Source organism: Solanum dulcamara, chromosome 10 (genome assembly GCF_947179165.1).
Source record: "Solanum dulcamara chromosome 10, daSolDulc1.2, whole genome shotgun sequence".
Lineage (NCBI taxonomy): Eukaryota > Viridiplantae > Streptophyta > Magnoliopsida > Solanales > Solanaceae > Solanum > Solanum dulcamara.
This window is the reverse complement of record NC_077246.1, coordinates 60,797,162-60,814,351: the sequence shown is the minus strand read 5'-3', so window position 1 is coordinate 60,814,351 and position 17,190 is coordinate 60,797,162. Positions and strand designations below refer to the sequence as shown.

At 34.4% G+C, this 17,190-nt stretch overlaps 1 protein-coding gene across 1 annotated transcript; it reads left to right on the top strand.

Moving 5' to 3' along the window:
• The first annotated feature begins 2,200 nt into the window (after positions 1-2,200).
• Positions 2,201-9,430, top strand: LOC129870476 (transcription termination factor MTERF4, chloroplastic). The gene is made up of 2 exons (XM_055945280.1): positions 2,201-2,270; positions 7,460-9,430. Exon 2 carries the CDS (start codon positions 7,477-7,479, stop codon positions 9,037-9,039), a length of 1,563 nt encoding a protein of 520 aa, XP_055801255.1. The 5' UTR covers positions 2,201-2,270; positions 7,460-7,476; the 3' UTR covers positions 9,040-9,430.
• Positions 9,431-17,190: the final 7,760 nt, after the last annotated feature.

Sequence of the window (17,190 nt, the reverse complement as noted above, 5' to 3'; positions counted from 1 at the left end):
TCGAGGAGTTGAGTCTCAAATCATCTTGAATTTAAGAAAAAAGGTTAATCACGGGAGGTTGTATCTCATTGAATTATTGATTGAACATTTTTTCCTTTATTGAAAGACTCTATAATAGATAAAATTATCATTTACTATTTTCTCCAATAGACAAAATTGTCATTCACTATTTTCTTTAAATAATAATTATTTAATTATTATGCAAATATGTAGGACTTTGAAATTAATTAAAGTTATAACTAATTAAATATTTACTCATTAAGGATATAAAAGTCGTTTGGTCATCTAATATTATAAAACGTGTTGAAATTTCCTACTCACAGTTTAGTTGAAATAGATTTAATGTTAAGCTCCAAGTATTAATAGGGTAATGTATATTCTGCAATAAACTCAGTCCTAATAGAAATATGTTTTGTTTAGTTCTAGTACAAAATTATATTTATATCCATTAGTAATTTTTTAAATGGAGAATTTTAACTTAAAAGGGCAAATAAGTAAATCAACTTTTAGTAGATATTTTGGTCAATCAACATTTATATTCATTCTTTTATAATAATAATAATAATAATAATAATAATAATAATAATAATAATAATAATATATATATAGATAGATTTGTTATAATTAGTAAAATGTTTCTAAAAGTGTAAATAGTTATAATTAGAATTTCAAATAGATTATTATGTAAGAGCAATAGCCAAGATTCGCGGCCCATGAAAACCCAATGGCAAATCATCTCTTACAAAAAACCCAAACACCTTCCTTAAGAAACTCATTAGGTGCAGGTGGATTTATAATATCAAAATTTTAGCTTCAAGAGCAGTGAAAAGATACAAAGCCAGACTAGTGGCCAAGGGCTACAGTCAGAAAGTGGGGCTAGATTATGGAGAATCATTTAGTCTTGTGGCAAAAATGGTGACCGTAAGGTCCATTGTATCACTTGTAGCCTCTAGGAGCTGGTACATCTATCATACATTTCTTAATGGTGATCTACTAGAGGAGGTGTATATGGAGATTCCTAGTGGGTTTGTCAGACAGGGGAGACTCATAAGATCTGCAAACTACACAAATTCTTGTATGGTCTTAAGTAAGCACCAAGACAATGGAATATAAAGCTGACAGAGGCATTATTACTGATGGGGTTCAAGTAAAGCCATTATGACCACTCATTGTTCACAAAACTAGTCGGAAGCAACCATCAGCTTATATGCAGCACCAGACAAGAGATTTAAAAGAAGTTCAAAATGAAAGATTTAAGGGAACTGAAGTTCTTTCTGGGGATTGAGTTCTTCAGATCTAGCACAGATATAGTAATGTCACAAAGAAAGTATGCACTAGAACTTATATCTGAATTTGGACTAGGGGAGCCAAACCTGCCCGCACACCATTAGAGCTGTGTTCAAAATGTGAAAGAAATAAAAACATGAACTAGTTGAAAGGGACATCTATTATATATGTATGAAAAATAATTATAAACATGTATAAGTAGTATAATTTTTCGTCGAAGGAGACTTCGATGAAATCCTTTACCGCAAGCTGGATCTACCCCTGCTTGAGTCTACTTGTGTCATTTAGTAAAAAGAGTGTTACTCTTATATAATTTTTATATATATTTTATTTTTATAAATTCTAAATAATATTGTGATAGTTCATAATTTAATAATTAATTCTTTTTTTTAATTAACAGTGTAACAGTTCGTTGTAATACTTTGTAAGTCAAGAATAAATATATATAAATTATTGTACGTTACACAACAACACAAATGTTTAAATCTCTCTTATTGATTTTAGTTTTAAAAACTTTTTAATATAATTAGTTGTTACATGAACTATCGAAATTGTTCTAAAAGTATTTAAAAATAAAATTAAGACTTTAATTTATTGGATATGCCAATTAGAGTATTATTTTTTTTCTTATATAATATTTCATAATATTTTTAATTACAAAACTCAATATTATAGTAATTGTTATCTTTAAAATAAAAACATTCAAAGTTAAAATATTTAAATTTAATTATTTGCTAATCTATTTAATTTGAATTTGAAGTGGTTAATTAAACATCTCAAAAAGTTGAAGATAATCTTATAAAGTTAATATTAAAATATGATTGATTTAAATTGAACTAAATTAGATAAATTAAGAGATAAAAGTATCTGTAACAATAAATAGATAATGTTTCTTCAAGTGTGCTATTGCGTGCTTCTCAGAATTAATATTAACATTTTAGATCGCCTTTCATCAGATCTGGTTGTCTCTTTTGTGTATGTAGGTATGTATCTCCTTCATCTTTTGTCTGCTCACTTCTTTTGGTTCTTCGTTTAATCGATCGAATTTATTTCCTTTTTGTGCATCTTCGGTATGTTTTCGTATTTGAGCGAACTGCATTTAGGGGATTTTTGGTTTCAGTGGCTTTAGGGTTGAGCCGCCCTTGGTCAGCAGCCCACTAAATGTTGTTAATGAACTATACGATAAATCCTTTTTGTGCTGAAGAGTACGATTTCATTGGAATTACGTAGATGGCTAACTGATAAGAGCTTATTATTTCCAAAGAGTGGTAACATTTTATCCAAGAATCTAGTCTGGAATTGAGCCTTAATAGTTGTTGTATCTGGCCAGTGGATAGAGGTTACAACTTCAATTTGATCCTCTATTTCATTTTCAGTTTTTTTAAGTATCTTGGTGAAGAAGAGTTTTTTCCAAGCTAACTATCTGCTTTGAATTAGTTAAGATATCTATAGAGTAGTGGGTACATCGATGATGATGTCACATATCGTATTGGGGCGGCTTGGATGCAATGGAGGCTTGCCTTTGGAGTCTTTCGTGATAAGAAGGTACCAGCTAAACTTAAAAGGTAAGTTTTATAGAGTGGTGGTTAAATCGTTCTTTTTGTATGGGGTGGAGTACTGGCTAGTCAAGAACTCACATGTTCAAAAGATGTATGTTGCGTAGATGAGGATGTTGAGATGAATGTATGAGTATACTAGGACTGACAAGATTAGGAATGAGGTTATCCGGGAGAAGGTGTGAGTGACCTCTGTGGAAGATAAGATGAAGGAAGCGAGACTGAGATGGTTTGGACATGTGCAGAGGAGGACATCGATGCCCCAGTGAGGAGGTGCGAGAGGTTGGTGGTAGGGAGTACGCGAAGGGTTATGGTTAGATTGAAAAAGTATTGCGAAGTTGATTATACAAGACATGTTGTAGCTTCATACTACCGATGACATGACTTTAGATAGGAAGGAGTGGAGGTCGCGTATTAGGATAGAAGATTAGTAGGGGTAGAGTGTTGTCGTTCCCTACGTAGGTCTAGTGCTTGTCGTAGGACTAGTCGTACCCTGTAGTTCTTGCCATATGTTGTTTATTGTATGTCAATTATCACGTTGTTTTGAGGTTGTTAGTGTTTTTCGCTTGTAGTCTTTGCACTGCTTTTCTTATTAACCACTATGCTTTCTTTCATTGTTTTCTTCTTCTGTTACTTGGGTTTGATGCACTTGAGCCGAGTGTCTTTCGGAAGCAGCCTCTCTACCTCCACAAAGTAGTGGTAAGGTCTGCGTACATTTTACCCTCCCCATGCCCCCCTTTGTGGGATTTCACTGGGTATGTTGTTGTTGATAACTGAAATCTCTTGTACATTAGCTGGCCTGTCCCTAGTTGATGCACAAGTTCCAAGCTCGAGGAGTATGAGCCTAACCGTCTAGCTAGCTGCAGAGTTCCAGTTAGTGACCTGCGCCTACCACACATTACCAGTTGTACTTTCTTTACCATTTTACCAAAAGCCATGCAGCAATAAGAACTGTCTGTTGTAGACATACTCTTCTGTGGGTGATCTTTTAGCTGGGAATGTCAGTAAGTCTGAAAGCTTTTGGGGAGTTCCTATTCAGTTGACCTGGCTCTGCTGATTCTGAAGTTAGGTCATTTAGGGTTCAATGGTTGTCAGATGCTGCTACCTGTGCATATTCTTATGGAAGGCTGCATAGAAGTATAATTTTTGACATTAGAAGAACCAGCACAATGATCTTAGTTCTTAAAGGAAGAGACTAGTTTGATTGTTTTGTCACCATATAAGCAGCTTATGAGTCACGATTGATGCATCTGCTATTGGGGGACACTTGGTCATTCACTAGTTGTCATGTATAGTTAAAGAAATTATGGAATGAAATATTTTTGCACTGTCCTTACTAAAAGGAGTAGAGTTAGGTGGTGCAGCAAATGGTGTATGGCTATGTCTATTTAATTTGGGAAATGCTTAAAAGGAATTCCCCTGAAGAAAACTTGGGAAGTTAAGTTTTCAATAATTCCAAATCGGGGGAATGTTAAAGAAGTAATTAAGCAAAAAGTTTCTTTTAGTAATGTATGTCTTTTTCTTCTTAAAAAATTCAAAAGATTAATGATTCAAAATCTCCTTAAAATTTCCATATCTTGTTGGTAATTCCCAACAACAACAACAATAACATATCCAGTGTCATCCCACAAGTGCGGTGTAGGCAAACCTTGAAGGTGGAGTGTAGGCAAACCTTACCCTTACCTTGGGAGGTAGAGAGGTTGTTTCCGATATATCCTCGGCTCAAGGAAAAGCATATCAAAGCAGATACTAAAAAAGCATGACGATCCTAAAAAAAGAATAGTAACTACAAAAAATTAGTGTGATGATCGAAGTACAAGAGATGGTCAATAGTGACAAAAATCTAAGGACAAGAAACTACAGAAAAAATATTATGTAGTGAGGAAGGATAAGCAAGACAATCCTCACTACCTACTAACAATCTACCCAAATCTGCTTCCTCCGCAACTTCCTATATAACGTCATGTCTTCCCAAACCTTTTTGATAAAGACATTCATAGGATGCAAACTGTATAATTCATAATTGACTCCTAATAAAAGTGAAGAGTTAACAAAAATCCAATAGGTGATTCACATTATTTACATCCAAAAACTTTTCCCAACTGTATGGATTCAAAAGACATCTAGCTTTCAAAGTGGGGACTGAGGTTGTTTCTCCTTCAGAAACATCTTATCTTCTTTTTTCTTCAAATTGTCCAAAAAGTAAGACTGGGAATGGACTGCTACGGCTTCTTCTTTTCCTTCTGAACTTTCCAAAGAGTCCCGACTGCTAAAGGCTTTGTTTAGCCAAAAAGGTTCAGGAACGTATTCCACACTTACTGTGTTACATTGCAATGCAGAAAATGTGTCTGGCGCTTTCATATTCATACTGACAGGTAATATCTACTGCATATTTGAATTTTCACCTTATTAGATTGTCCAGTGTAAGACAAGCTTCATAAGTCTGAATCCATGTGAACTGGTTACCTGTATCGGGGTGTTTGTTCTCCAGATGATTTCCAAGGCCAGTCATTAATTTTATTGTCACCTGACTCACCTCTCACTAGAACTTGTACAAATTTCTCACTGTGAATTCTACCTTTGTGCTGTGACTCCATCTTTCCCTGTCCTCCTTTTAGTGGTTATTGTTTATGTACTCCAGTCTATTTAACAGGTCCAGTATCTGATCAATTTCCCAGTTGTAGCAATTCCTTCTCAATCAAATATTCCAGCCACTGTCTTCCCTCATTTTTGCTTCCACTGCCTCTGGTGATTGGTTAATCCGGAAAATAAGAGGAAATTCTTCTCTGAGAGAGCTGCTCCAACACCAACTATCCTACCTAGGGGTGGGCGTTCGGTATTCGGTTCGGTATTTTCAAAGTTCGGGTTCGATAATTCGGTAATCGGTAATTCAAAGTATATACCAAATACCGAACTTTCAAACTTCGGTTCGGTAATTCGGTAATCGGTAAATCAAACTTCGGTTCGGTACGGTATTCGGTAATACCATATTTTTTTAATAGTTAATATACAATAAAAATTTATCCGCATTTAATATTTACATTAACCTAAAGAATACATATCTTAACTTACATTTTTATTACTACACCATAATTAAGTAATATATGCATTTTAACTTGCCGAATATCGAAATCGAAATTGCTCGTAAGCCACATTCTACGGAGGAGAAATGATACATCGTAAACAAAGAGAAAATAATTTATGAATCGATACAGAATAAAAAAAACATTACCATGTAATAAAAATAATGAAAAAGAGTGAAAACAAAAATCTCTAATATATCATACATAATTTTTATACATATGTTTTTCTTTGAATTATCCAAAAACTCTACATCGCTGCACTAATTATTAATTAGTTCCTGCAAAGATATGAAAGAGTTGGAATCTTTCGTTTTCAATGTAACTACCAAACAATTTATGTAGATAACTAACGTGGGAATCATGCAAAGTGAAATTAGAATTCTTAATCAATTGCATAAATTTGAAATTAGAATTTATAATTTTTACATGTACATGAATTAAATTTTAGCAGTTATCCATAATGTACGTGTAAGTGTGCATATAATATACGGTAAACGTGGGAAAGTTGAAATGAAAATGGTAAGGGAAATGAAAAAATGAGATAGTTTCCTCTTACTATACTCTTATTTTTTTGGTAATTTGTTTTCCAGTTTTTTTGTAAAAAAAAATAAAAATAAAAAATTAAAAAGTTCGGTATTCGGGAAATCCCGAAATACCGAATACCGAAACCGAAATACCGAAATATCAATTTCGGTACCGAATACCGAACCGAAATACCGAATTACCGAATACCGAAATACCGAAATAGCCGGTTCGGTTCGGTAATTCGGTTTTCGGTATTTTATGCCCAGCCCTAATCCTACCAGAACTTTAATTTCTCCCATCTCCCACTTCAAAGCGTATAATTCCTGAACTAACACATGCATGAACTTATGGATGATGTTTCAGACAATAAAAGCTTATTTTGGGAAGGTGGGGGTGGGATGATCAGATGGATGTAGTGGAAGGGGGAAAAAACAGTTGGAGTAGTTTCTCGTTGGTGCTTGGATTGTTGAATACGTAGAGGCTGGTTATTACTATCTCATTACCTACAAATCTCTCTCTATGGAAGGTTCATAATTTTACATCCAGAGACTCTCAATATTGCCGTGGTAATTATTATTACGGGTCCTGGTGCTCTCTAAACATGAGAGGGTGGCCATACTTTCTCAGTCTAGTAAACTAGTTTTTTGCACATTAGATTTTCTTTATTGATTGAATCATATATTAGTTAAAAATTACAACTTGGTTCCTTTTTGTGGTTAAAAGCACAAGTTGCATACTTCGATCATTCACCCTCATGTGCTAGATCCAAAGGTTTATTGTTGGCCACATTCTACTTTAACTTTCGTTGTGGAAGCCTTGCTCTCTTACTATGCAACATTACTGTACAAGTGAAATGCCTCCATGTGCGAGAGTACTTTCAAGGTCATCCTTAACTCATTAGTTACTAAAACCAGGAGAAAAAGAATGATAGTATTGTTCAACTTATTTCTTGATGATATTGCAAGTGTGAAGGCTTATTTTTGACAATTGTATCTTTGTCTGGTGCAGGTTTTCATCTTCAGAATATGAAAATCATTAGTCATAATCGCATTATTAATCCAAGTTTTTTGCTCATAAACCATGAGTTGCCTTCCAACACGTTCCATCAAGCCCGCTTAATATCCACTTCAGCTCCAAGTATTTCAAGTTCCAATATGGGGAAAAAGGACTTGATGATGAGATTACCGTGCTGCTTTACTACGAGAGCTGCTCTTTCCTCTTCAGTGAAGACAGACACTTACAGTGGAAGTAAGAAACAAAAGAGCTCATCTTTCTACACTCATCCTAGTTTATTAGAGATGAAGAATGAGAAAGCAGCCAATCGTGCACGTGTTTATGAATTCTTGAGAGGCATTGGCGTTGTACCTGATGAGCTCGATGGATTGGAGCTTCCTGTCACTGTGGAGGTCATGAGAGAACGTGTGGATTTTCTTCACAAATTGGGACTCACAATTGAAGATATTAACAACTATCCTCTTGTTCTGGGATGCAGTGTGAAGAAAAACATGATTCCTGTGCTTGATTATCTGGGCAAACTGGGTGTTAGAAAATCCACCTTGACAGACTTTTTGCGGCAGTACCCACAAGTTCTACATGCAAGTGTGGTGGTAGACCTTGCTCCAGTTGTGAAATATCTTCAAGGCATGGATATTAAACCAAATGATATTCCTCGAGTACTGGAGAAGTATCCTGAAGTGTTGGGGTTCAAGCTTGAGGGCACAATGAGTACATCAGTTGCTTATTTAGTAGGAATTGGAGTGGCAAGAAGAGAAATTGGTGGGCTTCTGACTAGATATCCTGAGATATTAGGAATGCGGGTAGGTCGGGTAATTAAACCATTTGTAGAATATCTGGAAGTCTTGGGAATTCCGAGACTAGCTGTGGCTAGATTGATTGAGAAGCATCCTCACATTCTTGGGTTTGGACTACAAGAAAGGGTAAAACCAAACATTCAATCCCTTTTACAGTTTCATGTGAGGGAAATTGCACTTCCTTCAGTAATTGCACAATATTCTGAGATCTTAGGAATCGACATGGAGGCAAAGCTTCCAAGTCAACAAGAATTTCTCAATTCAATAATTGGATCTACTCGTGAAGATTTTGGTCGAGTTGTTGAAAAGATGCCACAGATTATCAGCCTCAGTAAAGCACCTGTAGTGAAGCATGTTGATTTCCTCAAGGGATGTGGTTTTTCCTCGGAACAAGTGAGGGAAATGGTTGTTGGATGTCCCCAGGTGCTTGCTTTAAATCTAGACATTATGAAGCAGAGTTTTGAGTATTTCAAAACCACAATGGCAAGGCCGTTGGAAGATTTGGTCGCTTTGCCAGCTTTCTTCACTTATGGTCTGGAGTCCACAATAAAACCAAGACATAAAAGAATTGCGGAAAAGGGCTTAAAATGTTCCCTTGCATGGCTTCTTAATTGTTCTGATGAGAAATTCGATCAGCGGATGGGTTATGACTTTATTGACATGGAAGAAATGGAAGTAGGTGAATCATCCTTTGATATGCATACTCTACTGGAACCCAGAAATGATGAATCAGCCTCTGATTACGACGAGGATTACAGTGAAGACGAATATTTATAGACTACTCAAGTGGATGTTCTTCTAAATCCCCAGAAATTATGTAAATGCCAACTATTTAAAATTTCTGAGTTTTGAATGGCCATGAAGGTGGCCACTGGGGTCTTCTCCAATTGAATTTAGGGAGGGGGACTTCACTAAAAGAGTGGCATTAATGGCTCATAGAATGATTGTTTGATTGGTCCCAATTTCTGAAATGTAGAAGTTAGAACTCTAGAAGTAAAGTCAACAGTATTACACTCCCATGTTGAAAACTTTCCAGAAATGGAGAGAATCTAGTTTTAAATTTGGACGGGGAACCAGAGTCTGTACTAGGACATCCAAATTTGGGCACCCACATTAGTTAACTATGTTTGACTGTAGAAATTTTTTTAAAATTTGTTGGTTAAAGTAAGTCATATTAGTTTGTGTTGTTATAAATTATCTCGTTAAGAGTAAAATGAGAATTTTAAACTTGAGTTATTATAAAATAAAAGAAATTTTTATTTGATTAAAAAGGAAAGAGCGTCACACCAATTGGGACGGAGAAAATACCATTCAGCAATGCCATCACTCTCTCCATTTCAACCCTATTTAATATATGCACTCTTATAGTAGTATCAACTAGAAAATGCATCTTGTTGTCTCAATTAGATAGTTGCCTAATACTGTTTTCAAGGATTTGGTTTATTATTTGTAAATGTTGAGTCGTGTTATAGTCTGAGAGTCATTTGATGATGCTGGATTAAAACAATGAGACGAAGCAAATTATCAAATGAGGACAAAAATGATCTCCATTGTGGGTGAAAATGATGGTAGCCTCCATACTGCATCTAGCAAGCTAAAACTCCACAATATTCAGGGTGTTGTTCGATTTTTTTTATGTTTGGTTAGTTAAAAATTGTGAAAATATTTTTTTAAGAAAATAATTTCCTTAAAAATTGAGGAAAATGAATCTCTTCGTGGAAAAAACAAATTCTAAAAGTGAAATTCCACGTTATTTGTGTCTTTCCTATCCTCCAATAAACCTCCTCTTCACCCCACTTTCATAGTCATAGCCCACTACCACACACCCCTTCTTCCTCATCTCGCCTCTCATAGTATTTGTGTAGATTATATTCAACTATTTAGAATGATAATTTTTTCTTACGTATTGAACACAAAAATAAATAAGTAAGAAACCACTTATTTTAGGGAGATTGGTTTTGTAGGTTACTTGCTATTTTATTTTATTTTAGTTTTATATCCTTTTTATAAGAGATCTTCATTATCTTCATTTTTACACATAAGAAATTTAAAAATGCAATTTTCTTCTATTCATTTTATAAATCACCAAGAGATCTCAATTCCTTATTATTTTCATAAAAAAATATTTAAAAAAAAAACATTTCCGGACACTAATTACAAAACAGCAAAAACAAACCTAAAAAAACTGACCTAAAATATAAAGGTTTAAGTCCCATATAGTGCATTTTTTCAATATATATTAAAAAAATGACTTGGTGAGGTCGAATTTTCAAGACTTTTTTCGCAAATTTTTAGTAGTGGGAAAACATTTTCCTTCCTAAACACACCCCAACAGTCAACAGTCGGAATGATAAAAGTAGATTAGCAGTACATTGAATTAGGGGTGGCAAAATTGTAACAATAGCACGCGTTGGCCACTTCTTGTCTGCCTATTAATGTTTAGTCACCTTTATAATTAAAATTAATCAATTTTCAATTACAAAGACTATTTTTAGCCTTATCTTCTGCATTTTGAGGGTGTTGTGGGTTTAAGAAGACGGTGATAAAAAAGTTGTATAGGCTCGCCAAGGTGAGAGAGAGTAAGATCCAAGATCTGGATCAGGTGAAGTGTATCAAGGATGAGGAAGGAAAAGTATTGGTGGAAGAGACACTTATTAGACAGAGATGACAAACATACTTCCATAAATTCTTGAATGAAAAATGGGACAAGAACATTGTGTTGAATGATTTGGAGCACTCCAAGAAGCACTGAGATTTTGGGTATTGTAGATATACTAAGGTCGAGGAGGTGTGTCTTATAGAAGATGTGCAGGGGAAGAACAACCTAGCCTGGTAAGATTTCAGTGGAGTTTTAGAAGAGCTCCAGTTGGGCAGGTTCTAGAATGGTTGATTCAGCTGTTTAATTTCATTTTCAAGACAACAAAATGCTCGAAGAATGAGGGTGTAGTAAGTTGATCTCTCTATACAAGAATAAGGGTGGCATCCAAAACTACAATAATAATAAGGGGATTAAGCTGCTTAGCCACAATATAAAAATCGGGGAGAAGATGATGGAGAAAAGGGAGAGGAGGGGTATGTCCATTATTGAGAACCAGTTTGGTTTCATGCTGGGACAATCTGTTGGGTTTTAAAGGTGTGAATGAAAAATGAAAGGTTGTCACATTTTCGAAAGGTTGTGACTTTTCCAAAAAATTGTGACTTTTTTAAAGAGTTGCGACTTTTGTGAAAAGTTGTGACTTTTGTGAAGAATTGTGACTTTTCCGATAAGCCACAATAAATACCTGTTCATACTACCCTTTGTTGTCTATAAATAGAGATTTTTTCTCTCATTTTAATTCATTGAATTCTCCCTCTTCTGCATATATTTTCTTACAAACAAAGTTGAGTCTTTGTGTAATTTTGTTGCTGGCTTTTGAGTTCGCTGAAATTATTGAAGTTTGAGGTACCGCTACTTCTTTAATAGTTTATCCGTTTTATATTGGGAGAAAATAATCCTTAACCTCGGGTACAGTGAGGGAATTAAATTTTTTAAGGACACACAGTGAATTCTGTGGATTCGAATACTAATTTTTTTTTATTTTCATATTTATTGTTTCTGGTTTGCTAACCTTAATACAAGACGGATAACAATCTTAAGGAATTTAATAAATATCAACTTTGATAATCTCTCATTATGAAAATTGCATCTTAATGACAACAAAAATGGTTAATGTGGCAAAGTTGTGTGGTGAAGCCACTGAAAACTTTTCTAATTGTGTCATTTAATTTTACTAGTAATTTTTTTTGTGGCTTTTCAAATGTCACTGGTATCTTTCAAAGGATTGAAATTAGTATTTAAGAAATTTGGAACAAGTGCACTTTGTTGCTAAGAATGAGAATTTACAAAGGCATTTCGTGACTGCTCATATTTTAGAAATATATATATATATATATATATATATATATATATATATATATATATATATATATATATATATATAAAGGGCAGTCCGGTGCACTAAAGCTCCCGCTATGCGCAGGGTCCGGGGAAGGGCCCGACCACAAAGGTCTATTGTACGCAGCCTTACCTTGCATTTCTGCCAATGGGTTTAAAATTTATATATAATAATATTGATGGTGGTTCAATATTTATTTTTATTGGTGTCAAGAATGGGCTTAAAATGACAATAATTTTATATATTTTTCCTAGACAACTTTTTATCCAATAAGAATTCTTGTTCTTGTTGTTTGGTTACAATTAGATTGAAACAATTAGGGACTTTTATGATTTTCTATTCTGTTTGAATCTAATACTGATTTGAAGAGTATAAAAACTTTATCAGTGTTCAAGATTCATTCGGTTAACGATTGAAAGAACATAAAAACTTCATCGTTAAACTAGAAACAAGTTGTATATTTTTGCTCATCTTATATTCTGTTTTGGAGGGCTGGAGACTAAAATTGAAAGACTTTCTACTCCAGTGATTAACTTGGTTCGAAAAAATAAAATCTTCATCAAGTTAATTGAGTTTTTGTTTTTCTTTTCGGTTTGAAGAATATAAAATTTTTATCTAATTGAACAAAAATCCCTATTTGGTTATTCTATTGTTTAACACTACTTTTTATTTTCTCAAACAGAATGGGTGATACAAATGTATCAAGTTTTGAAGCAAACACAATGCCTTCAACCAGTAGAACACCATTTTCAACAGCAATGGCTACTGCAGAAAAGCCTGAAAAATTTACTGGTATTAACTTCAAACGTTGGCAACAGAAGATGTTCTTCTATCTGACTACACTCAGTCTACAACGATTTATAAATGAAGATGTTCCTGTGTTAGAAGAAGGAACTCCTGACAACGAAAAGTTTATTGTGACTGAGGCATGGACACATTCTGATTTCCTTTGCAAGAACTACATACTCAATGGATTGGGAGATGGCTTATATAACGTCTTCAGTATTTGTAAAACCTCTAAAGAACTCTGGTATGCTCTTGAGAAGAAATACAAAACTGAAGATGCAGGCTTAAGAAAGTTTGTGGCTGCAAAATTTTTGGACTATAAGATGGTTGATAGCAAGACTGTGATGTCTCAAGTCCAAGAATTACAAGTCATTATTCATGATCTCCTGGCAGAAGGTATGATCAAATTCAATAGTTATATTGATAAAATTGTTGAATATAGTAGTGATTTTAAATTATCCATTGTAGGTATGGTCATAAATGAGACATTTCAAGTAGCAACATTTATTGAAAAACTACCTCCTTCATGGAAAGACTTCAAAAATTATTTGAAGCACGAGCGAAAGGAGATGACTCTTGAAGACTTGATTATTCATCTTAGGATCGAGGAAGACAACAAGGCTGCCGAAAAGAAGGCTAGAGGAAACTCAACAATTATGGGAGAAAATATTGTTGAGGATGGTCCAAATAAATCAAAAAAGAGGAAAAAACATTTTGGACCAAAGAACTATCCTAGCAAAAAGAAGTTCAAAGGAGACTGCCACAATTGTGGAAAAACTGGACATAAGGTTGTGGAATGTCGTGCTCCCAAGAAGAAAAAGAAGAAAGGTCAAGCCAATATGGTTGATACAAATGGGGATGTTGAAAACGTATGTGCAATGATGACTGAATGCAACCTGGTAGGAAATTTCAAAGAATCGTGGCTTGATTCAGGAGCTACCTCGCATGTTTGTGCGGTCCGAGAAGCCTTCGCTGCTTATTCTCTTACCGCACCGATGTGACTATCCATATGGGAAATTCTGCAACGCCTAAGGTTGAAGGATATAGTAGAGTATTCCTAAAAATGACATCCGGCAAGGTGGTGACGCTGAACAAAGTTTGTCATATTCTAGAAATGAGAAAGAACTTGGTTTCTGCCGGTCTTCTTATCAAAAATGGATTCAAGTGTGTTCTAGTTTCAGACAAAGTAGTTGTCAGTAAGAATGAAATGTATTTAGGAAAAGGCTACCTCACTGAAGGTCTTTACAAACTAAATGTAATGGTTGTTGATAATAATAAAGTTCAAGCTTCTTCTTACTTACTTGAGTCAAATAATTTATGACATTCATGTTTAGGACATGTCAATCATAAAACCTTGCGAAAATTGATTAACTTAAATATATTGCCTAACTTTGAGTGCAATAAATCAAAATGTCAAGTATGTGTTGAATCTATGTATGCTAAGCATCCTTATAAATCTATTCAAAGGAATTCCAATCCCTTAGAATTGATTCACACCGATATTTGTGATATGAAGTCAACACTAACTCGTGGTGGCAAAAAGTATTTTATAACTTTTATTAACAATTGCACTAGATATTGTTTTGTCTATTTGTTAAATAGTAAGAATGAAGCAATAGAAGCATTTAGACAATACAAAACTGGAGTTGAAAATCAGTTGAATAAAAAGATAAAAATGATAAGAAGTGATAGAGGTGGAGAGTATGAATTTCCTTTTGCAGAAATATATTTGGAAAATGAAATCATCTATGAATCTCCTTTTGTAGAAATATATTTAGAAAATGGAATCATCCATCAAACTACTGACCTTACTCACCTCAATCAAATGGAATTGCAGAAAGGAAGAATCAAACTTTAAAGAAAATGATGAATGCATTACTTATAAGTTCAGGTTTACCACGAAACTTGGGGGGGGGGGGGAAGCCATCCTTACAGCAAATTGAATACTCAATAGAGTTCCCCACAGTAAAACATAGTCTATTCCATATGAGAAATGAAAAGAAAGAAAACCAAACTTGAAATATTTCAAAGTGTGGGGGTGTCTAACCAAAGTCCAAGTTTCTAAACCTAAGAGAGTCACAATAGGACCTAAAACTGTGGACTATGTTTTCATTGGATATGCTACAAATAGTAAAGCATGCCAATTTTTGATTCACAAGTCCGAACATCAGGATATTCATGAGAATACAGTAATAGAATCAGATAATACTGAATTTTTTAAACATATCTATCCATATAAAACTAGATTTGAAGTATCTAGTGAAGGTCTAAACGACCTCGAGAAGAACCAAAGGATAATGTACCTAATAAAGAGAATCCAAGGCGAAGTAAATATCAAAGGACATCTACTTCATTTGGATCTAATTTTGTAACATTTCCTCTTAAAAATGAGCCTCAAACATTTAAAGAAGTTATGTCCACTGCGGACTCATCTTTTTGGAAAGAGGTTGTCAATAGTGAGATTGATTCAATCTTGAGCAACCATACTTGGGAATTGATTGATCTTCCTCCAGGAAACAAACCTTTGGGTTCAAAATGGATTTTCAAAAGAAAAATGAAAGTTGATGGAACTATTGACAAATATAAGGCAAGACTTGTCTTCAAAGGATTTAGACAGAAAGAATGCCTTGATTATTTTGATACATACTCACCTGTAACTAGGATTACATCTATTCGGATGTTAATTGCACTAGCTGCAGTATATGGCCTTGAAATTCATCAAATGGATGTAAAAACAACTTTCTTAAACGGAGAATTAGAGGAAGAACTTTACATGGAACAACCAGAGGGTTTTGTGGTTCCTGGTAAAGAAAATAAAGTTTGCAAACTTTTCAAGTCACTTTATGGACTAAAACAAGCACCCAAACAATGGCATGCAAAGTTTGACCAAATTATGTTGACAAATGGATTTAAGATTAATGAGTGTGATAAATGTGTTTATATTAAAGAAACTCCAAACAAAGTTGTCATTGTTTGTTTATATGTGGATGATATGCTAATAATGAGTAACGACATTGCAAACATAAATACTACTAAGCGTATACTTTCTAGTAAATTTGATATGAAAGATCTAGGAGTTGTCGATTTAATATTGGGAATTAAAATTCACAAAACTCCTCAAGGTCTAGCATTGTCTCAAACTCATTATATCCAAAAGGTACTTGAAAAATACAAGTACTTAAACTTCAAAAGTGTAAAAACACCAATTGATGTGAACCTTGATCTTGCTAAAAATAAAGGTGAAAGTCAAGCTCAGTTGGATTACGCAAGAGTGTTGGAAAGTTTGATGTACATTATGAACTGTACACGGCCAAACATAGCTTGTCCTATAAGTAAATTGAGTCGATACACGAGTAATCCCAATTAAAATCATTGGATGATAATGAAATGAGTTTTGGGGTATTTAGAACATACTCAAAACTTTGCTTTACATTACAATAAGTATCCACCAGTTGTTGAAGGATATAGTGATGCAAATTGGATTACTGGGTCAACTGAAACTAAGTCCACTAGTGGATATGTTTTCACCATTGGTGGAGGAGCGACATCTTGGAAATGTTCCAAACATGTTTAGCTCGCTCTACAATGGAGTCTGAGTTTATAGCCTTAGATAAGGACGGTGAAGAAGTAGAATGGTTTCGGAATTTCTTAGAAGATATTCCATTTTGGCCCAAACCAATGGCTCCTATATGCATACATTGTGATAGTTAAGCTGCAATAGGAAGAGCTGGTAGCGTTATGTATAACGGTAAGTCTCGTCACATACGACGAAGATATAATACCGTTAGGTAACTACTCTCTAGTGGAATTATCACAATTATCTATCTCGGATCCACTTACAAAAGGCCTAACTAGAGAGAAAGTTGAGTGATCATTATGACCGAGGATAAATCATCGTGGCGGTAACTCTACCGAGAAGACTGGAGATCCCAAGATCTAGGTTCAAAGAGATCAAACAAAGTCATTGATGACGGTTCAACATTGTCAAAATAATTTTTATGATCCATTCTCATGATGCGACAATGTTCAGTAACAAAGATAAGGCATTAAGAGATTTTAATGATATATAAGTTTGATACTGGGCATATCAAATAATGTTTCTATGGATAACACATTTAGATATCACCTATGTAAGTATGAAGTGTAAGCCGCTTCAAGGAGAATTCAGTAAGACCAGTTCTCTATGCACTTATGAACCAAGAATTGT